At 35.5% G+C, this 23862-nt stretch overlaps 1 protein-coding gene across 2 annotated transcripts; it reads right to left on the reverse strand.

The window, feature by feature from the left end:
- Positions 1-1679: 1679 nt before the first annotated feature.
- On the reverse strand, positions 1680-23004 carry LOC121421475 (putative ammonium transporter 1). 2 transcript variants are annotated; one of them, XM_041616189.1, is made up of 13 exons: positions 22750-23004; positions 21212-21287; positions 19212-19314; positions 17377-17466; positions 16435-16665; positions 15618-15700; positions 14835-14969; positions 12928-13158; positions 12147-12285; positions 5100-5194; positions 4179-4305; positions 2986-3090; positions 1680-2356 (listed from the first exon to the last, which is right to left on the reverse strand). In XM_041616189.1, exons 3-13 carry the CDS (start codon positions 19297-19299, stop codon positions 2256-2258), a joined length of 1425 nt encoding a protein of 474 aa, XP_041472123.1. In that variant the 5' UTR covers positions 19300-19314; positions 21212-21287; positions 22750-23004; the 3' UTR covers positions 1680-2255. The 2 variants fall into 2 exon arrangements, with proteins under 2 accessions (XP_041472123.1, XP_041472122.1); XM_041616188.1 differs by lacking the exon at positions 21212-21287.
- Positions 23005-23862: the final 858 nt, after the last annotated feature.

Consider the following 23862-nt stretch of genomic DNA (forward strand, 5'->3'; position numbering starts at 1 on the left):
TGCGATCATTTATTATACAGCGTACAAAAATATGAAATTGTCATGTTCATCACTACTAATAGACCGATAATTTGTTAAGTTTAATACACAGAATTAAAAAATAAAAATAAGTAGAGAAAGAATATCTAATCCTACAAAATAAGAATAGAAATGCGAAATTAATATCATATAATCTACTCATCAATAAATCAGATGTAAACAAAAAATACTAACAGAAAAAAACTTAGCTAGAAAGTCAGTAACCAAACTATTCCATACTACATTTAATAATGCCCCTACTACGGTGATAGCGAGTATGTCAACTCTTATAGTAACAATAATAAGAGAATGATGATATTTATGATGATGATAAAATTATGCAGATTCGCACAATAGAGATTACATTTCATAATTACAACAATGATGTTTAGGACACTTTTTGTAACAATGATGCTGGTATTAGCGAGATGATGATGATAATTATATATGTTGATAAAATGCTTATTAGATGACATTGAAAATACGGTTACACTTCGTAATTCCGAAGGTTCGTAATTCCGAAACACGTAAATTGCCTATACCTCGATGTTCGTTAATCCGAAAACGTAAAAGGATGGTTAATCCGAACATTTGTGGCGTTATTCCGAAGGTTCGATAATCCGAAAACAAAATAAGGTTCGATGTTCCGAAGTTTCGTTAGTCCGAAAACGAAATAAGGTTCGTTGCTCCCAAGGTTCGTTAATCCGAAAACGAAATAAGGTTTCTTGTTCCGGAGGTTCGTCAGTCCGAAAACGAAATATAGTTCGTTAATCATTACGTTTTCGGACTAACGATCCTTCGGAATTACGAACCTCATTTCGTTTTCGGATTAACGAACCTTCGGAATAACGAACCTTCGGAATAACGAAGCTTCGGAATTACGAATGTATGCGGAAAATACAACAATGAAGTCTAAGGCCCTTGCTTTTTTAAGATTATAATCATGGCGGTAGCGAGATGATGATAATTATGTTGATAAAAGTAATGCTGATCAGATGACATTGATAATGGCAACGATGATGTTTAAGGTCCGTCCTTTTTTTTAAATAATAATCCTGGCGATAGTGAGATGATGATAATTATGAAGATAAAAGTAATGCTGATTCGGATGATGACGTTGATAATTACAACAACAATGTTTAGAGCCACTTGCCTTTTGTTTTTGTAATAATGATGCTGGCGGTAGTGAGATGATGGTGACATGATGATGATTAATGATACCGATTTGGACAGATAGAAATTATAAGTTACAACAATGATGTTTAAGGCACTTTTACTATTGGAAGTACAGATAAGCAGTATAACAAATCCTTTAAGTTGCATAAAGAAAATACCAGTCTGACATATTGGCCCGTATCCTGAACTCAGGTTTAAAGTAGACCCTGGTTTAAAGTTGTGGTTTAAATATGGAGGGCCAATTGGGGCATTAATCACTTACAGTACATATCCAATTTATTAACTCATTTGACACTCAAATTGTCCATAATTTTCTGTGAATGATATCTGACTTATTTTTTTCCTTAGGACAGCAAAAGGAAACAAACTAATAAACTTAATAAATATACAATATGAAAAAAAATTGAAAATTTGGCGCCCCATAATTTTAGCAAAGAGTTAGACCATGGTCTAAGTTAAACCTGACTTCAGAATACGGGCCGTTGTTTTCAGTTTTCACAGAGAGAGAGAGAGATCGTTACGTTGGCAGGTTGGTGACCCGTGCATCTAACAATTCACATATTATTTTATGCACGCATCCAATATCAATTCGTCATAAACCTATAAAAAATCATAATCGTGGAGTTTATATTACATGACAAGTAGGGCAGCTTGTCGTATGAAACGTCTCAGTAAGAATATTCTAAATGTTCATAATCCGTCATTCTTTGATGGCGTTTCCTCAAACCTACTTTGATAAGCTTCTCATATTTTTGAATAATCATTGACATCGAAGTGATCAGGGTTTCGTAACCCAAAGGTTAGCGATTGATCGTACGCTTGATTTCCAGGATTGATTGTACATTGTAGTCAATGGAATCAATCGTAGAAACATGTTGAACGATCTTTGCTAAGCTTTATGTTACAGGCCCCAGGTTAGACTTTTCCATTACAAGTCATCGGGCCATTTCGATGTCACCAACTTGTGTATGCTGTTCAAACCATAGGCATGTACCTTAAAACATGGGAACCATGACCACGTAGTGGTGCTTTGGAGTTTATTAGTAATCTGCAGTGATGTTTCAGAGAGGAAGTTCGTTTCCATTTTCCTTGTCGTTATAGGAAGGATTATCTATCGCTACAGCGCCCTCAAAGGCGGAATTTGTATATTCCTGTGCATGACCTGAAAACAAGAGAGAGAGAGTACAATACATCAATGATGTTTCATATCAAAGATCAGTCCAGCCCAACAAAATATGTTTCACTCAAGACAATTAAAGTCGAAAACTTCGTCGAAATCGGATGTAAAATACAGGACTTATGGCAATTTAAATTATCGCTTCATTTCCCCGACTTGTCGGTATGCAAGAGAGCGTACCGCTGATGTCATCTAATTACTCTTTCTATAGTATTTATATTCTTTATTGACATGAGTACTATTCCTCTTTATAATGTGAAACAACTCTTGATTGCTATCTGAACATGTAGAATTAATATTGTTAAACCTGTCATTTATGAAGAGTTAAATTCGCGAAAATTCTAATTAAACAATTCAAAACAAAAACACAGAAGAAATAGTAAGTTGGTAACATCTTCGACTCTCATTTCAATATCACTTTGTTCTACATAATCCATCATTGGGGAAAAGTAAGCAAAATTCTATTTCGATTCCATATTTTTAGTTAAATTCATTTTCAGCAATGTCCTTGATTGATTTTTACCCATCGCAAGGTTTCTCCCATTTTGCTCCTTGTCTAAACGAAACAACATTAATCTGGAAGGTGTATCCATGTGAGTGAGCTAAAAACATACCGAGTGGGTGCCCATTTACACCGTTGCCTTGGTTAGACTCAGCCCATCCGTGTCCGTAGCTTTCTAAGGGGTACGCAGGCTCACCGTGTTTGGGTATGTCCAGGCCTGGGAGAAGAGAACAAGGTTTTTTTTCTAACCAATAAACCTCTTTGAAGATCACACTGCATCTTAATGTTGCATATAATACTGTGTCACACAGTGTGTTCAGAGAGCTAAAAGTGTGTTGAAATAGTGTGTTCACATTGTCTTAACATAGTGTGTTCACATTGTATTAACATAGTGTGTTCACATTGCGTGTTCACGGTATGTTCAGTGTTTTTTATGTTCTAAGATATTTTTATACTGAGGACACCTCTTCGTTGTTGAGTGTATTCAAAAAGTGTGTATTCTGTGACAATGTCACTCGCATACGGTTAAAATCCTAAATTTAACAGTGTTAAAATAATTTCACACTGTAGACAGATATGTTGAGTGTGTTAACAGAATGGACTATGGGAAAATGTGATTCTTATACGAAAAAAATACTGAATTTTAAAGTGTGAAAATAATTTCACACTGAACAATCTCGATAGTGTAATGTGTTCACATAGTTGTTCACATAGTGGAGTGTTAGCAGACAATGTGAAAATGTGGTTCACACACTGTTGAATAGTTAAAATTTAATAGTGTGTAGTTATTTTCACATTGTTGACACCTCAACAGTAGGAGTATAGACAAGTTGAAGTTTAGGGTGATTAACATACTGTTGGAACGCTCAAATTTAACAGTCTAAAAGTGATTTCACATCGTGTTTCACACTGTGAGATGCGCTGTGTTCTTCCCATCAATGATTAAGCGGACCCCATCAAAACTTGGTCAGGAATATACTTGAACTGTGGTGTTGAAACCGTATTACATCGGATTAAATAACCCAGTTCACACTAGACCTACATTGGAGGCGCGATAGCTCAGTCGGTAGAGCGGGGGATTCGTATTCCGGTGACCCGGGTTCGATTCCCACTTGGTGCGCTAGTGCCCTTTGGTAAAGCATTTATCCTCAGTACCAGGTCCTTCGGAGGGGACCTTAAGCCGCCGCCGGTCCTCAGGTTGCTTGCTTACAAGCATGCATGCTTTCTTAGCATCAGGTAAAAAATCACCAATCACCAATTAGATCGTGATTTAGGCATATAATTTAGGCATGGTTTTACACATACCTTTCATCTCCATCTCCGGAGTGACGCGAAGGATGCCACAAGCCTGCATCAAACCAAAGAGAACTAAAGAAAGAACAGAAGTCCAGCTTGTGATGACAAAGACTCCCAGGAGATTCCAACCGAAGGACTAGGTGAAATGAAGAAAAGAAAATATTAGAATTAAAAAAATTATGTAATCTGAGAAGCGCCATCTACTTTGGTAAGATTTCAAGATATTTTTTCTTCCTATGTCGAAATCAGTTTTAGAGGTCAATTGCATTGTCCAAAATTGGTGTGCTTTAAAGACAGATGGTTATAATATGGACATTGTTCAAACATTGATACCTGTAGATGAGATTTCCCTAAGTGATTGGTGTAGCCTTTGTCGAAGACCACTCCAATCAAGATACTCTATCTTCCTATGTCGAAATCATTTTAGAGGTCAATTACATTGTCCAAAATTGGTGTGCTTTAAAGACAGACGGTTATAATATGGACAAAGTTCAAAAATTGATACCTGTAGATGAGATTTCCCTGTGTGATTGGTGTAGTCTTTGTCGGAGACTACTCCAATCAAGATATTTTATCTTCCTATGTCGAAATCATTTTTAGAGGTCAATTACATTGTCCAAAATTGGTGTGCTTTAAAGACAGATGGTTATATCGACAATGTTCAAACATTTATACATGTAAAAGAGATTTCCCTAAGTGATTGGAGTAGTCTTTGACGTGCCCCCCCCCCCCCCTCCCCCAAAAGTATTTTTTTAACAAAGTGTGTATCCTGTCTTGAACTGTGATTCTGGTTGAAGTCTGGAAAATTGGTAAACACTTATATACGACAGATGAAATAACTTTAACATTGTGTACTCATTTCTGCTCTCTGCTTACGCTATTCTTCGCTAACTCATTCATTTCAAAAGGGGAAATTTCAGTTCAACAAACCTGCCATGCGGTCTTCGAGAAAGTAAAAACAATGCCGTCGTTCATGTCGAAGAGAGGCGCCGCTAACACTCCCCAAATGCCGCCTCCAAGGTGTACTAAAAAGAAATGCGGAGATTCATAATTTAGTAAGCCTTTAGTCCGCTTTAAGAACATCAGCCTTTTGAAGGTATAGTGGGCTAATATGTATTTCATTGCAGCTGTTGATATGGATCGATACTAAATTATAATCGCAAGGAGACAAAACCTAAGATTAAAAAAGGCCTACATGTATATTTCGACATTGTCAGCAATTCGTGTTAATAGGACGGGGTAAAAATATGAGCAATAAGGAAATTTATCAGCGCCCTAGACTAGCAAATTATATATGTTTTAGTAAAAGCCGTATGTCAATGTTTGCGGATGCGTTGTAGTTTTAAGAGAGAGTTGCTCAGGACATATCCCTTATCAGTTCGCCGGAGTCCGCTATTACGGAGTTTCACTCCACGGCGCAGGATGCCTATTCTATGCCTATATTCAAGAATCTAAACAATGTATTTTCAAATGCCTTTCGTGCCAAAGAACCGCCAAAGTAAAGCACTTTGAGCCTCCATGACTCCTCACATCAGCTCGTAAAGCAGTAAATTTCAGCAGCACTGATCCTACAAATAGCGACCGGGAGTTACAGGCTCGTGCCTTCATCTCGTATCAGAATGATGATGATGATGACGATGATGATGATGATAATGATGACGATGATGATGATGATGACGATGATGATGATGACGATGATGATGGTGATGATGATGGTGATGATGATGATGATGATGATGATGACGATGATGATGATGATGATGATGATGATGATGATGATGATGATGATGGTGATGATGATGATGATGATGATGATGATGATGATGATGATGATGATGACGATGATGATGATGATGATGGTGATGATGATGATGATGATGATGAACTCTTTGTCGATAATTGGTGAATCAAAACCACAGTTTCGTCCTAGACTCTGGACAAACGACATACATATATTTACAATTTCTTGTCAGCTCCGGAACTTAGGACGGTTAACCAATTTTCGACAAAGACCTCCCAGCTATTCATTCTTATTTGACGTGCGTCGTTAATATATTTACTGTGTTCTAAAATTCGTTCTGCGTTGAGGTGCGAAATGTATTACCTCAAACACATGGAGGATGTATAGCCCTTATCAATTTTAAGATGGCCGACTGTGACGGACGCCACGGTTCCGAATAGCCGTCTTATTTCTTCTTGGAGTTTGGTGAGTTTTCTTACATCAGTGATACTTTTTTCGAACTATATGGAACTTTAAATCCTGATTGTCTGGATATCAGCCTTTAGCAGATTTTTTAGACCATTTCTACGTTAGAAAAGACACTTAGTGGTGAGATTGCTGTGAGTTTTAAATTAAACGGGTTCTCTTGATTGATACACCCGGGAGTTCACGGCTGCGATACTCTTTGGACACTGTATCTAGTTACCCGGCTTATTATGGCTAATGTGAACGCCCAACCAAAAACCGGGGGTACTACACCTAGAGTTTTGCCTGTTTTCTTTAAAAACAGTGACTTATTAGATGGTGTGAATGAAGTTTCTGTTTATGAAGTGTGTCTTGCTGCAGAGAGAGTCTGTGGTGATTCCACTATTGATGGAGCTCAGAGAATCAGGAATCTATGGCGTATCTATCCACTTGATAAGAAGTCTAGACAAAAATTACTTGTCACTGGTTTATCTATCAGAAGTCAGCAGATAGATCTTATGGACACTAACCCATACCTTCACACTAGTGAGAAGCCTACCACTAAAGTATTCATTAGTGATGTACCACTGTCTGTTGCCAACAGTGACATAAAGTCTACTTTCATAAAAAGAGGACTAAAACCAGTAACTGAAGTGAAATATGAGTGTGCGAGAGATTCTGACGGAAAGCTTACTCGTTTCAAAACGGGGAGGAGGTTTATCTTCATGGAATTACCGTTGACTCCGTTACCCAATATGGTTGAAATCGTAGGATTTCGTGCAAAAATCTACCATAAAGAGCAAAAGGAATCGAGTGACAGAAACAACATGAAAGAAAACATCAGATGTAACAAATGTTTGAAAGAGGGTCATTACGCTCGCGAGTGTCGAGAGAATCAGATTACATGTTACGATTGCTCCCTTCCAGGGCATAAGAGAGGCGACCCCCGGTGTGCTGCCTTTACGGAAGGTTCTTCCCAACCAGACGACAGTGATCATGTGGTCGTGAATGCACGCAATGCGCAGATGGCTCCCGCTTCCAAATATGCCAGCGAAGATATTTGTGATGTACAGGTAGCAGCTCCGCAAAGATCGACAGAAGAATTACCATACACACGCACCAGTAGTCTCGTTGGTGAAAGGTCAGGCACTGTCAAACAAATAACGCTTGACGAAGTCATCAAACAAGCGCGGGCCCGCAGTAACGAGAATCAACATCGAGTAAAACAGAAGAAAAAGAGAAAAAGAAGGCATTCTAAAAACACGCCAGAGAAAGAAGAATCTATTCGACTAAGTTCCGAAGAAGAATATGAAGATGCATATAACACAGCTTAAGAAACATTAAAACGATGGAATTAAGTATCTTGACAATTAATTGTCAAGGATTAAGAGAAAGGAAAAAGAGACTAAAACTTTATAAATGGGCAAAAGATAATAAAATTCAAATTCTTTTTCTTCAAGAAACTCATTTTACAAAAGAAATCATTCAGGTTCATGATAAATTTGATTGGAAAGGTCAGTCCTACCACTCAGTTGGAACTTCTAACAGTTGTGGTACTAGTATTCTAATAAATTGTCACTCAGTTGAAGTTCTTAATCATATATCCTTCCATGAAGGTCGATCAAATGCTGTTAACATATTATATGGTGGTGAGTCGCTATGGCTACTTAATATTTATGCTCCGAATATTTTGACAAGTAGAAGGATTTTTTTCAAGTCTTGTTTTGCCTTCTTAGATGACAATATCCTTCCTAGTGATTGTGTAATTTTTGGTGGCGATTTCAATACTGTTTTAAACTATACATCTGACAAAAGAGGAGGGATTTTGAAAGATTTTTCAGATGCAAAGTACCTACGAGAACAGTCTGAGTTAAGAGATTTCGTTGATATCTGGAGACTCAAACATCCCAACTCTATTGAATTTACTCATCAACTAATACGACAGTCTCCTATTGAGACTAGAATAGATTTTTTCTTAGTTTCTGATAGACTTAAGAATAATACTATCAGCTGCAATATAATAGGGAGATTTTTATCAGATCATAATCCAGTTCTTATAAAAATTGAATTCAACAAATTTAGAAAGGGCAAAGGTCTATGGAAACTCAATAACTCTTTGTTACAAGACTCTGAATACAAAAAAATAATTATTGCTTTAATAAAAGACCTTGGGGAAAATATTAATAATCAAGTAGCTGATATAAGATTACTTTGGGATTTATTCAAAAAAGATGTCAAACAAAAATCAATATATTTTTGTATAGATAAATCTAACAATATAAAATGTAAACAAGTATATTTACAACAAAGACTTGATTATCTTACCAAGCAGAAAATTATATCTACGAAACAGAATCAAGAAATTAAAGAAATACGAAGAGAACTAAATAATCTTTATGATTATAAAGTTCATGGAGCTTTTGTAAGATCCAAAATCAAGTGGTATGAAGAGGGGGAACGTAATAACAAATTTTTTCTAGGTCTTGAAAAAAGAAATTATCAACAGAAGAATTTGTTTAAAGTGGAACACAATGGTAAAGTTTTCACAAGTCAAAACGATATCTTGACTGCTGAGGTGGAATATTTCTCAGAACTTTTTTCAAAATCGGAAAATATAGATAGTAAGGATATTAATGATTATTTTGAAAATATTCACATAGAAAATTCATTAAACGAAAAACAAAAATTAATGTGTGATAGCACACTGACAATTCATGAATGTAATAAAGCTATCCAAAATTCAAAACTTGGTAAAAGTCCAGGTCCAGATGGTTTAACGTTTGAATTTTACAAATGCTTTTGGGATCATTTAAAAACTATTTTGTTAAATTTATTTAACCATTCGTTATCAGTTGGGAATTTATCAGTTAGTCAAAATAGAGCTGTTATTACACTTTTGCATAAAAAGGGACGAAAAGATTTACTATCCAACTGGAGGCCTATCAGTCTTTTAAACACTGATTACAAAATATTGGCATCAGTTTTGGCAGAGAGATTGAAACCAGTATTAAGATCATGTATTTCGTTCGATCAAAATGCCTACTTAAAAGGCCGTTTTATTGGAAACAGTATAAGACTTATTGATGATGTGATAAATTATATGACAAAACATGAAAAATCGGGGGCTATTTTATTTTTGGACCTAGAAAAGGCCTTTGATAAAGTTGATAGGAATTTTCTTTATAGAGCCCTTGAAAAATTTAATTTCGGTGATAAATTCATAAGTTATATAAAAGCCTTATATGCTGATGCAGAAAGTTGTATAATGAATTTAAATTGGCAGTCAGTTTATTTCCCTCTAACTAGAGGAGTGAGACAAGGTTGTCCAGTGTCTGCCCTGTTATTTTTAGTAGTTGTAGAATTTTTGTCAATTGATTTGAATAAGAATAATAACATTAAAGGTATTACTTTGACGAATAATGTAAATAATTCAGTTGAGATCAAGATAAGTCAATTTGCTGATGACACCACAGTATTTGTAGCGGATGAACTGTCTTTAAAAAAAGTAATGGAAAGAGTCCAAACCTTTTGCAAAGTTGCTGGACCATCGTTAAATGTTTCGAAAAGCTCAGGTTTTAGCTTTGGAAATTTTAATTGCAATTTTTTTCAAAAGATTGATTGGAAAAGTGTGTTTATAAAAACTCTAGGGGTGTATTTTAGTTAAAATATGTTTGATGCTTATGAAAAAACTTGGAAAGAAAAAGTTACAAAAATTGAAAACCAAGTATTATTGTGGAAATGCCGGTATTTAACATTTTTCGGAAAAGTTACTGTATTAAAATCTTTAATTCTTTCAAATATAACCTATTTAATGACTGTATTTCCCATGCTTGATCACATTAATAAAAAAGTTGAACAAATTATATTTAAGTTTATTTGGAAAGGGCGAGATAAAATAAAAAGAAAAACAATGATTGGTAGAACTGAAAAAGGAGGAATAAATATGCCTGATTTTGTCTCACAATGTAACGCCCTAAAAACAGTTTGGCTAAACAATCTATTTGAAAACAAGGATCACAATTTTAGATGGAAGTTCCTTCCTGAACTACGCCTCAATTACTTTGGACCGAATTCACTTGTTCTTAAAATGTCTTTTGAAAAAGAATGTCAAATGCCTGAAATGAAACAACTTCCATTATTTTATCGTCAATGTATAATTGCTTGGAAAATGTGTAATAATAAACCCTCTTTTGAAAATACAGGTGAAGATATTAGGCAACAATTGTTATGGGGTAATAAAAACATTTTGTATAAAAATAAATGTTTGTTTTGGAAGCATTGGGTATGCTCAGACATTCTTGTTATTGGAGATATTATTAACAGCGATGGACTATTGGATATATTGCGTATTCATGCAAAATTAAAGAAAAAAGGAAATTATTTATGTGAATCGAAATTAATTTGGAGTTGTATACCAGAAAAATGGAAAAACATTTTGGTTAAAGAAAAACATTGCTTAAATCATTCAATTGTTAGCTACTTTCAATTGAAGGATCATGATCCTGTCATACATATAAAACAAAGTAAACATTTATCTTTTAAACTTTCTAAATTATTATACAATTATCTTGTGGATAAAAAGTTTATAACCCCAAATGTTGAACAATATTGGTCACTTTATTTCAAAGAAAATCTGATTTGGAACAATATCTGGAAAGAAAAAGTTACTTTCATTGACGAATTTCGTTTAGCTGAATTCAACTTTAAATTTTTGTATAAACTTTTGATGTCAAATGAATATTTGTTTCGATTTAAATTGGCAGAATCTCCACTTTGTCTTAAATGTAAAACTATTGACAACTATTATCACTTATTTTATGATTGCCATTATTCTAGACTCTTTTGGTTAAAATTCAGTAACTTTTGTGTTACCATCAATCTGAATATTAAAAATGTGGATATAAGTTATAAAGACATTGTGATTGGTAGACATGGTGGTAATGGACAAAACGTTATATCTTTCTTTAATGTATTAATCAATTTAGCTTCTTATACAATTTTTCAACAAAAAAGAAAATCAAATTTTAAAGACATATTTGAAATATTCATAGAAGAAATAAAATGGAGAGCAAATATAAAAAGAAGTATTTTTTGGAAAAAATGCAAAACAAAAATTGAATAGTCAATTTAGGCATTATGTTTGCTTACTATTGAACATGTATTTAAAATTCTTTCTTGCTATATTTATAAAATGTTTTTTTATGTTGAATTCTAATGTATATCATGACGTTGATTTTTTATTTTTGTTCGATGTACAGTGACGATGTAAATGAGAACATACAAATAAAAAAAAAAAAAAAAAAAAAAAAAAAAAAAAAAAAAATGATGATGATGATGACGATGATGATGATGATGATGATGATGACGATGATGATGATGATGATGGTGATGATGATGGTGATGATGATGGTGATGATGATGATGATGATGATGACGATGATGATGATGATGATGGTGATGATGATGATGATGATGATGAACTCTTTGTCGATAATTGGTGAATCAAAACCACAGTTTCGTCCTAGACTCTGGACAAACGACATACATATATTTACAATTTCTTGTCAGCTCCGGAACTTAGGACGGTTAACCAATTTTCGACAAAGACCTCCCAGCTATTCATTCTTATTTGACGTGCGTCGTTAATATATTTACTGTGTTCTAAAATTCGTTCTGCGTTGAGGTGCGAAATGTATTACCTCAAACACATGGAGGATGTATAGCCCTTATCAATTATGCAGTGTTTTTCAATGATCCACAGTCGCAGAAGTGAAAGAAAGTCGTGCACTTACCTGCAATGGCATCCAAAGGATCATCAACACGGACTGAAACCATCATAGAACTCCACATCATGTACGTAGCACCAGCTACAGCACCAATGATCGCTGCTCCCCATGGGTACACGGCGTCACACCCAGCACAAATAGCAACCTGTTGTCAACGGGTGCAAGCGAAACAATTGTTTTACAATTCAATTATTCGTTTCGCTCTAATGTACTAACTAACTGAGTTCTATATACACAAATAGATCATTGGTCTCATCCATAGATCACCTGATTTTCTTATCCAATTTCGACTCCTATTACTTCGTCTAACTGTTATTTTAATTATCTAAATTCCTGCCCATCCATTCACTAGTAATGCTAGTTAGGTCATTTGATATCCAGATGTCATTACCTAAAATTATGATGATGATCATGATGATATGATCCTCTTCGAAAACTTTGAACTTGTTTTGAATTGACTCGATTTGATTTATGCAAATTCCATAGTACACGCATCTTCATTGTAATTATCTACATGCTATTGATTACATGAAATAATGAAAATGAAGTAGTTGGAGTTTTTCATTCCTTTTTCTCCGAAAAGGAGGATAGTCATAGCCACTTTCGATGACATCGATCATGAGCTACACAATTTCGACAATTAGTAAAAAGTCAGCATTTTAAATGTTGATTACATTTGATAGTTTTGGATTGTTTAGCTTCTAGTTCTTACCCAAATGACTTCTTCAATTAGGCCTAGTAGAATTTGAATTAATATGTACTTATGAAAGGAAAACTATTATATTACCATTCCAGTCAGTCCACCGTTGATAGTGGTCAGAAGCGACCAGTAGCTTCCGCTGAAACCAATCCTCTTGATGACCATGGCGACCAGAGCACCGCAAGCCCCTGAGATGATGGTATTGACCACAGCCAAAGAGACCGTAGTTCCATCGCCTTCTGCCGAGATGCTTGCTTGGGAGCCGCCATTGAAGGCAAAGAATCCGAAGAAGAGGATGAAGCCACCAAGAGCAACCATCTAAATTTGAAAGAAATCATTTTATTTATTTATTCTATCATTTTATTTATTTTCCAGGCAAAAGACAACAAATATATGTACAAGAGGAATAAATTACCACCGACTAGTGCCTGAGGATGACTAAAATTAAAAGTAGTTTCTGTTATGAAGCTCTTCTCACTAGTCAGGGTTTACAAAAAATAAAATCGGTATAAAATGGCAATATATGTTTAGATGCATTACTTATTAAAGGTCAAGTCCACCTCAGAAAAATGTTGATTTGAATCAATAGAGAAAAATCAGACAAGCACAATGCTGAAAATTTCATCAAAATTGGATGTAAAATAAGAAAGTTACGACATTTCAAAGTTTCACTTATTTTCAACAAAATAGTTATATGAACGAGCCAGTTGCATCCAAATGAGAGAGTCGATGATGTTACTCACTCTCTTTTTTTATTTTGTTTTTATTGTTTGAATTATTAAATATTTCAGTTTTTACGAATTTGACGATTTGGACCTCCTTGCCTGAAGCACAAAATGTTAAAAAAATAATGGAATTCCACGTATTCAGGGAGGAATGAAACTTCATTTCACATGACAATGACGAAAAAATCAAAATATTTCATATTTCATATAATAAAATACAAAAGAAATAGTGAGTGATGTCATAAACTCTCTCATTTGGATGTAACTGGCTCGTTCATATAACTATTTTGTTGAAAATAAGCGAAACTTGAAAATACCATAACTTTCATATTTTACATCCGATTTTGATGAAATTTTCAGTGTTATGCTTGTTGAATTTTTCTCTTTTTATTCAAATCAAGTTTTTGTTGGGGTGGACTTGTCCTTTAAAACAAAGAACTTGATAATAAAGAGTGTTTGTTTCCATGTGCAATCATAATATCCAGTCAATATGAAGTGTTCATGTATTCAAATAAACAACGTTATGCTATTATCGGATAGTAAAGCCTGAGGAGATGGAGCTGCGTATATTGTGAGAACTTAAATGTTACCATAATAAAAAAAAATACGCAATATAGTCGAACATGACAACAATGATCATGCTACAAAGTAACACAACAGTAACATTTTAGAGATCAGTGTAGATCTTGACATTAGTTCATCTTATTTTAATGGAAAGAATTATGTGATCATAGTAAGTGAAATTAACCCAATATCATTTTGTTTAAAACATGAATCTAAGCCTTAATTTCATGTATACCCCCGGGAGCGTTTCATTAACCAGTGTCTGACAAGTTCTCAGATCTGAAAACTTTCCTTCATTATGATTGGCTGAGAGATACTGTTACTGTAGTATCTGTCGGATAAAACGGCCGACAAGTCAGACCTTTCACGAAACACTCACCTTGTATACACCCCCCTCCCTACACACACCCTCAAACACTACAGACGCACCCGCGCACACCTCCAAAACAATGACTTCAGCGAACAAAAGGAAGAAGAAGAAGAGTCCAAGGAAGAAGAAAAAGGAGGAGGATAAGAAGGCTGCGAGGAAAAAAGTCTGCATTTTACTAGGCTGACATCTTTCCTGACAATAACTTACATTATATTCTGACTATATGAGGAGAAGCGCGGGTGTCTGACTGTTACTTCGGAACTATGGGGTAACGAAAACGTATTAGCGCTGAAACTTTCCACTGAAAGGTATCGAGGTCAATGACCTTGTCTTACCGGGACTGTATGACCAGAGATCTCTTTAGGTTTGCCATTCTCGTCGTAGCGACCAATACGAGGACCAAGGATGGCGGCTCCGACCAAAGCTGCAGTTCCTCCAACACAATGAACCACCCCACTGCCTGCAAAATCCTAAAAGGGGGTTGACGATTTACGGAGGAAAAAATTATGAAATTTTCTTTTACATAATGTCTTTTTTAGTAAAGCACCAAGCATAGAGAGACAAAAGCACTTCGGTGAAAAACGTCTTCAATGCAACTTATTCTAGTACAACATTAATGGCACATTCTAAACATTTATAAAAGATTGACAAGTACCAATTTGGAATAAAAATGGAAAGCATTTTGCGACAAGTATATTATTAATTTCTTTAGTGTTTTTTTTCCTCCATAACTCAAAATCGCCATAAGCATTTTCACATTTATTTCACATTTGACTATTTAGAAATCGGATGGTCAAAGCTCTATTGACCAGGGTTAAAACAAAGATATAAATGACTTTATGTAATAACATGTAATACATGGAATAGTCTCACAAATTAAGTTGTCATTAACTCTAGTTATCATACAGTATAAAGCCCAGGCATGATCCAGGGCATAAATCAACCATCTAGAAGAAGAAGAATTTGGAACTTGATATTATATAGAGGCATAATGGCTGTGTCTAAATCTTGTAAGACTACTGGAATTATCCATTCAAATATCTAAGAAAGTTTATATCAAACAAACGTAGAGGGCGTAACAAACGTTTCTCAGAGTAATATAAAAAAAAAAAAATTACCTGGTACGCAAGACCTGATGGTCCGTTGGCAAGCCAACCTTCGCTAGACCAAGCCCAATGTACCACGACTGGATATATGAATCCTGGACAGAGACCAAAAGAGACATGGTTTACAAAACCAATGATTTCTATATAAAAACTACTTTGTAAATCCCTTTAGGGCCCTTGTCGATCCTTATCCAGCAAAAAATCCACGCCTCTAATGAGATTATAGCCATGTAGTGCAATAATAGTATAGTGGCAGCAGTTGTATTAGAAGGAGTATCATTAGTAGAAGTAGTAGTAGAAGTAGTAGTAGTAGTAGTAGTAGTAGTAGTAGTAGTAGTAGTAGTAGTAGTAGTAGAAGCAGCAGCAGCAATAATAGTAGCAGTAAGCGGTAGTAATAGTAGTAGTATATCAGGACGAGGAGGAGTAGTACTAGTAGTAGTAGTAGTAGTAGTAGTAGTAGTAGTAGTAGTAGTAGTAGTAGTAGTAGTAGCAGTAGTAGTAGTAGTAGTAGTAGTATAATAGTAGTAGTAGTAGTAGTAGTAGTAGTAGTAGTAGTAGTAGTAGTAGTAGTAGTAGTAGTAGTAGTAATAGTAGTAGTAGTAGTAGTAGTAGTAGTAGTAGTAGTAGTAGTAGTAGTAGTAGTAGTAGTAGTAGTAGTAGTAGTAGTAGTAGCATAAGTATTGTCGTGGTTATCATTATGATTAATCATGTTGATATTGTTATCTTTTTTATTCATATACCTCGTTGTGATCTAAGGAGGGAGTGAGTGGATGTATTACAGAGTGACTTCATATCAAAATAATGAAGACGAGAGATATGTGAAGCTTACCAGTTATGGCGCTGGAATAGACAAAGTAGGCCATAAACTCCGTACGCTCCGCCATGGCGCCGGAGACGATAGTGGCCGCCGTGGCAGCAAATACGAAATGAAAGAAGAAGTGAGAGTAGAGGCATGCCGGAAGACTCTCGAAAAAGAAATACCGGTAGCCAATGAACGCATTCGCTTCCTTTCCAAATGCGAAGGCGTAGCCGATGGCCCAGTATGCCACCGCTCCAATACCTAAGAAAATAGATTGAAATATATAAATCGGTACATGAAAAGTTGAAATGAAAGTGTGTAAGTACGTAAGTAAGCGGATTACTCGAACAGTTGTTTTAGAGCTACTATTTTCATTACGGGTTGTAAACTGTTTTACCAGATGGTGTATCCGCGCCTTAATCACGACAGATTCGTGTCAAAGAAGATTACGGTAAGGCAAGGGTAAAAATATATAGCCAATCGAAGCGCGGTTGGAAACAACAACTTTTTGCTCATCAAAGCGGTTGAGAATTCATTGACGATGTCGCCCTAGATATAGTTACCGGCACCCATTGCCCGCTAATGAGGGCGTGAAAATGAAGTGTGCTGTAACTTTTTTGACAGGATATTTTATCAAGACCTATTAATGAAATAAATCTGAAATTTATGCAGCATTCTTTCAAAGAATAGATTTACAAACATAAATCATGGCTTTAAGTAGATGATAAATGTTGGTCGTTTTATAATGTTACGTACTATTATTTGAAATAAAAAGACATACAGACATCTATTTTGAAGTGATATTTTATATTTCATTCAATGAAATGAATCTGACATTATTTCATGCAGCGTTGTTTTAAACGAAATTATACTTACAAACACTTATTTTAGATGGATGCTACGTTGATATGATAATACTAAATATTAAACATTGAATACAAGTAAAAATAAAGATTTTAAGATAATACTCACAAACATCGAGCATGTTTTTAAGAAGAATATTGGTTGTATTTTTTGCCCGTACCGATCCAGCTTCGAGAAAAGCGAAACCCATCTGCATCACTAGAAATTTTAAAAATAAAAACAAAGGCCAATAAATGAATTAGGGATTCATGCTTTCAATACTAAAACGTATTAACAAAATCGAGGCAAATTACCATCTGACTGTGTTTGTCTGCATAGCAAGAGCTTAGTCTGCAGGCACAGACCCTCATTTGAACTTTGATCAACAGGTGTGCCTCCACGCAAAGACTAGCACATACAAAACTTGCTGTTCCAGTCGAGAGAGCCTTCAGTACTCAAGACATGAGTAGGCTGCACATTCAGACCATTAACTCGAGCGCAGGGTTTACCCAGCAGACTAGCAAGAGCCCCTCCCCCCCCCCCTCCCCATCCCACTTTGAAAATTGTTTCGCGGCCCTATTGTACTTGCATTAAGGGGAATTTGTAGAAAAAATAGCCATGTTATTATCGACGTCGGAATACGATTTTTAGCTATAAATTTCATCAGAAAATGCATTTCAGTTATATAAGGTGCTGCCTTACGGGCCTGAGATTATCATTACGATCCTATATAATGTGGAGTTATGATACATAGCGTAAAAAAGCTCGAATGTGATATAGGGTAAGATACCTTCACACTGTGGTAACCTCCCAATGTGCACAGCAAAAACTGTGGTGTTAACCGATGTACATAGAGGACCACACCAGTTATTTTACACCGGTGTTAAATTGGTGGTGTTAGATTTACACCTACAGGTGTTATTACAACACCTTTCGTTGTTACATTTACACTCTTTGGTGTTATGTTTAATCTCTAGGGTGTAATTTTAACACCTCAGGGTGTGGTCCTCTATTAACACCAATTGGTGTCAGTTTTAACACCGCAGTTTTTACAGTGTGACTGTTCATCAGAGTGTGTTCTCAAGTAGGAGTGTGAGATCACGTCATTCGAACTTTTCATTGCCAAAATGTGAAGTATCGTGTTCAATATTCATTGGGTGTTATTCTGATACCCGGTTAAACCAGGTATAACTTAGACCACATTTTTATGAAGTGCTAGTTGTCATTCACCATTTATAAGAATTATTCTTATCCTGCTGCAAAAAGTTTTATTCACATTGAGTCGTGAAATGGAAAGAATAGAAAAATACAAAAAAGTACTATGATAATCAATTAATTCATTATCATTGATATATTATTATTGCCAGAATATGGAGAAATATTACGAAGCTTGGCATTCCATAGAAGTCTGGTTTAAAGTACTTTAGACTACGGGTTTAACCACATAGTTAAACCTAGATTAGTGATCAGATCGCCGCCTTTGTGATATACTTATCTACCTTAATAGCACACTGCAAAAACTTCGGTGTTGATGTAACACCAGCCCGGAATCTATCTATGTCCACACCAGAGAAGTATAAAGTTTGGAATCAAAGAGATGCTGTTTTGATACTAATTGGTGTGGTATAAACACCTTTCTGGGGGGTGTTTCACAAAGATTTAAGTATGACTTAGAGTCGCACTTAAATGCCTAGTTACGCGCAGTATAAAAGGCATGACAGCATTGGTCAAATCATGCCAAGAGGACGCGCACTAGTGCGTATTGATCAATAAGATTGCGCGTTGCATATCATGTACGCGTCGACATTTAAGTGCGACCTAAGTCATACTTAAATCTTTGTGAAACACCCCCCTGGTGTTAGACCAAAACGAAATTAGTGTTGTTTAAAACTTGTGTGGTGTGAACATATATAGATTCCGGGCTGGTGTTAAATCAAAACCGGAGTGGGGGAGACAGTACTTACAAAAGATGACGCACGACATGACAATCAAGAAGAAATGGTCGCTATCTGTCGCAGTGCAGACCTCCTCTGTGCAATTATTATTATCCATTTTGATTTGTTATTTCTGTTAAGGAAAGCAAAAATGGTTCTGAATTTTCACGAGTACAATAACGATTTTCATTCTCATTTTCTCTTTATCAGCCATGGGGACCGTTTTGGGAAAGTTGTCAGCACTGACAAGATCTCTTTCTCCGACAGCTATAGTAACAGTCTGAGGGCCTGAATAGCCAGAACTGACAATTTAGATAGTGCTGACAACTTTCATGAAACACCCCCTGATTTCCTTTTTTACTTTTTCCTCCCCTCTTTCTTCCATCCGTAGTAGTTCCTTCAAAAATATCTCTTCTATTCGAAATCAAAATTAACAATTTGGTTTTTAATGGTCTCTCATGGGACCCCGTTAACCTTGCACATCTTTAGTCATTAATCGACATGGAAAAAGTGATTATCAGAGGGTTAACACATCGGGTCAGAACCGTCAGATGCATAGAAAGTACCAATTGTTTTTTTTAGCCTTTTGCTTGCCTTTTGCTCGATTCCGTATGCATAAAAATGAGCGAGCAAGTGTTTTTGCTAGTAGGTTCAAGCAATTGCTAACTGACTGCTAGCATTTCCTTGACGATTGAGCTATTGCTGTAAGGCGTATATATGCTTAAAGTGAACATTTCGCTTATGCGGTTTTAAAGCACTCTTTGTTTTGTTTTTCCCATCTCCGTCATGGCAGCTTGAGCGTTTGCTTTAATAATCAGGGCGTTCGCGTTTGTTTTTTTTTAATCAGCTTTATGCACTAGAGAGAAAAGGTATACCGTAGCCTACATGTACATATTTTCTTCCCAATAAGTGCAAATCAAATGTCATATAATATATATATATATACAGTGCGTATCAAAAATAAGTTTACACTTTGAAAAAATCTTGTAAAATTATACATTTTTCATAGCCTGAAGATTTTACCAAATTTTAATATTGGTAAAGATAAATTTAAGCAAATGACGATATAACTGGCGAAAAATACATCCGCTTGAGTGAGCACCACTTACTTTTGAAAAGTTAGTGAAAAAATGATTTGCGGAGAACTTTCAAATAATTATGCTAATAAAAGTAGACCTTAATCATGTAGAACACGTGGAATTTAGCTAGTAAGATTGATTTGAAGATATCTTTTACCTTTTTTTAACTTGTTTCCTGGCTTGCCCAAAACACTTTGAAGAGTGCATTGCGCCCCACCCCACTCCCCCCACACACCGATGCCATCGTGACGATATTTGCTTTACATTGAGCTGTGATTTACATGAAACGGCTGTGGCTTGATTTTCATTTTGTTAATCAATGTAAAGCTTGAGAAAAGTGTGGAGGAACAAGTATTTAATGAAAAATAAAATGTTAACCTACTATAAAATGATTTAAAAAAAAACTTAGTGAAAAAAATGCTGGAGATGTCTGATATCAACTTTTATTCAGATTTAGTTATGTCCTCAGATCCAGATGGCACAAAATGGGTAAAGGTTGTGCTTACTAAGTGTTGACATTTCAGTTTAGGTGGCAAGATTGTAAAAAAAAATGCTTGAATCTATCCATTTCGTTTCAATTGACTAAAAGTGCAAGGGAAATGTATTAGAAATGGTTCGCAGGGTACGTTTGATTTTGCCCTTTCCCCTTGACACAGCGTGAAAATGAGCATTTCTGCGCAAACAGATTTTTTTTAAATGGACAGTGCTCACTCAAACTTGTGTAACATTCTGTCAAAACTTTTACTTTCATTGAATAGATGAGACCCAAACCCGAGATTATACGTGAAAAAATTACCAACATGTCGTATATTTTTTAATTCCCAGGGCTTTTTCAAATTGTAAACTTTTTTGGATACGCACTGTATAATTATCAACATAAACAAGTTAGTTTGACAACCCGTCTGAAGAAAGAATGTAATGTGAAAGAAACGGCAATTTGTACTGCCATACCTTTGCGTTCGAGTCTTTGAGTCTTAGTTCACACCAGCGTGACATCGCTACTGTTCAAACCGCTCGCAATTGCTTTCTGAAGGCAAGAAAAAGGTTCAATCACTCGCAAAGGGCTATAAATAAAGCAATTGCTTAAAAGGGCTTTTACGATTGCTCTTGCGATCGTTTGGTCACATTAAAGGTTGCACGGAATCGCAACAGCTGTAAGCAGTCGTACACAAATGTGAAAGGGGCTTAAAAAGTATGATTTTGCTTGACTAGCTATTGCTTGTGCTTGAAGCAATATTGCTTGCCAGCGATTGCTATATGCTTTTCATTGATCTGCTCCATTGTCAGGCGTTCTTCTTATGTCGAACATATAAAAAGTGCATACTTGAGAAGCCAATAATTTATATAATTAGACCACCTTCAGTGACAGTGGCTTCATTGTATTTTACACTTTACACATCTCCCTCCAACACTGACCTCCTCCACCTCCTCCTCTTCTAACTCCTTCTTCTCCTTCTTCTTCTTCTTCTTTTTTTCCTTCTTCTTCTTCTAATTCTTCTTTCTCCTTCTTCTCTTTCTCCTCCTCATTCTTCTTCGTCTTCTCTTTTTCATCCCTCTTCTTCTAATTCTTCTTTCTCCTCCTTCTCCTTCTTCTTCCTCTTCTTCTTCCCCTTTTTCTTCTTCTTCCTTGTTTTTCTTTTCCTTTCTTCTTCTACTTTTATTTCTTCTATTAAACCCTTTATCATTCGTAAAATTTTGATTGTAAATAAAGTTTTACTTTGAAAAGTAAAAAAAAAGGTCTTCTTGTTTTCTCTTCCTCCTTCTCATCTCCCTCCTCCTCCTCCTCCTTTTTCTTCTCCTTAATTTCTCTGTTTGGTATGATGTCAAATCATCTTTAATCAGACCGATCTTAATTATGTAAGTTTTGTTTTTTTAAATTTCATCTAGATGCACTAACTCCCACAATCTCTCTCTGTCTCTCTTTCTTTTTCACTCACTAAATTCAACTCAATCAATGATGTCTTTATTTCCAAATCATAAAAAGAATACAAATTTAGGCAAATTTTATAACACAGAACATTTAAAAATGCATTTCAAATTATTAAAATATACATACATAAAAACAAAAAGGCGATGAATGCATTCATGTACAGTACGGGGGTAGATAAAGAAAAGTGGGAACTAAAGAGGCAAAACTTGTGGGTGAAAACGTTCCCCCAGCAAGAAACATAGGATTGGTAAACCATATGTACACAAAAGACGAAAAGTATTTTTAAAAAGCAGAAGAAAATTCTGCTGTAGAGCAGCTTCAAGTTTCAGAATAGATGATGAAATAAGATCCCATTTATTAAATTCTAATGAAAATTATGAAAGATCATATGTTCATATAGCAAGGTTGTTTGCGTACTCATATTACGACTCGCTCGCCCCAATAATGAAAAAAAAATAAAACAAGGGCGTACAATGTCAATGACCAGATAATATCCCAAACCCGAGAAAGTTGCATAACTGGCCATGAAAATGAAACATGGTAAACAATTAAAACTTACAGAATTAAGGTTCCCGATACGAAAAAGGTGATGATCCGATATATAACAAGAATATCCTTTGTAGCGATCGGAGGTCGAACTCAAGGGCACACAACTAGCTTATCCTATTTGGGTGTCGCCGAATCCGAGAAAGCCTGGATCCGCATACAGCCTGGTATGTATGATACGTTGTTGTACAACCATACAGTACACAGCCGAAACTGTGTTACAGTCTTCTACTCTTCTTTAAAGGGGTGGGGAACCTTTTCATAATATACCCGGTATTATTCACTCTCTCATAATCAGCTCCAAACCGCCCCAAAATACCTGATTTCGAGCATCTTTTGAAGAAGAGCACTCGTCCGAAGCATCAACATGATCAACAGGTATATAGGGTCAATCGGGGGCCGTAGTGGATGCGGTCATTTAGAACACTGTAATTATATGGCTATATGAACGCAGAAGAATGTATAATCGCCTGCAGTCCACTAAAATAGCCTAGCTTACAATTAAAAAACAGTAAATCTGAATCCATTTTAACTAATCCTGGTTGAAGTATATACCTTGAAGACATTTTTGTCGTGCACCCACACACACTCTCACACAATCTGCGAGTCCACTCACATTCACGCGGACACATCATGATTAGGCCTTTGACTCCAAAATATTTCGCTAGATATTTTATTCAAAACAATTCTGACACAGAATACGACATTGATATAAACATGATAAACGAAACATTTTTTGTACATAATAATAAATAGCATCAATAAATAACAATTTTTCGTAATGGTGTTTTCATGCACTTTCAGTTTCTTTGTTGTTCTTTTACTGGGATATCTTGTATTCTTGCCCCACCCCTTCTTTCTTAGCGCTTCGTAACTTTCGTATAGAGCGCTTTATATTTGTTTTATTATTATTACTATCGTTATTAACAGAACCATAAGTAAATGAACGAAAAAATATCAAGCATGATCAAGCCAAAGCATTATACGAATATACGTGTAGCGATCTACCAATCCGCGTGATCCTAATGCTACGCGAAGAAATATTCAATTTTTTATTTGATTTGATTTATTTATTTCCACATTCCAATAAAATCATATACACAAGTGAAAATCTTTTTTTTTCTTA

Source organism: Lytechinus variegatus, chromosome 9, assembly GCF_018143015.1.
Source record: "Lytechinus variegatus isolate NC3 chromosome 9, Lvar_3.0, whole genome shotgun sequence".
NCBI lineage: Eukaryota > Metazoa > Echinodermata > Echinoidea > Temnopleuroida > Toxopneustidae > Lytechinus > Lytechinus variegatus.

Excerpts from the sequence above, each read along its gene's own strand:
- LOC121421475 (XM_041616188.1), bottom strand. The coding sequence starts at position 19,299 with ATGGATAATAATAATTGCACAGAGGAGGTCTGCACTGCGACAGATAGC. Across the intron at positions 16,666-17,376 it reads TAAAAACATGCTCGATGTTT|GTATTGGAGCGGTGGCATAC; the intron begins GTGAGTATTATC and ends CTATTTTCTTAG. Across the intron at positions 15,701-16,434 it reads CTATTCCAGCGCCATAACTG|GATTCATATATCCAGTCGTG; the intron begins GTAAGCTTCACA and ends GTCTCTGTCCAG.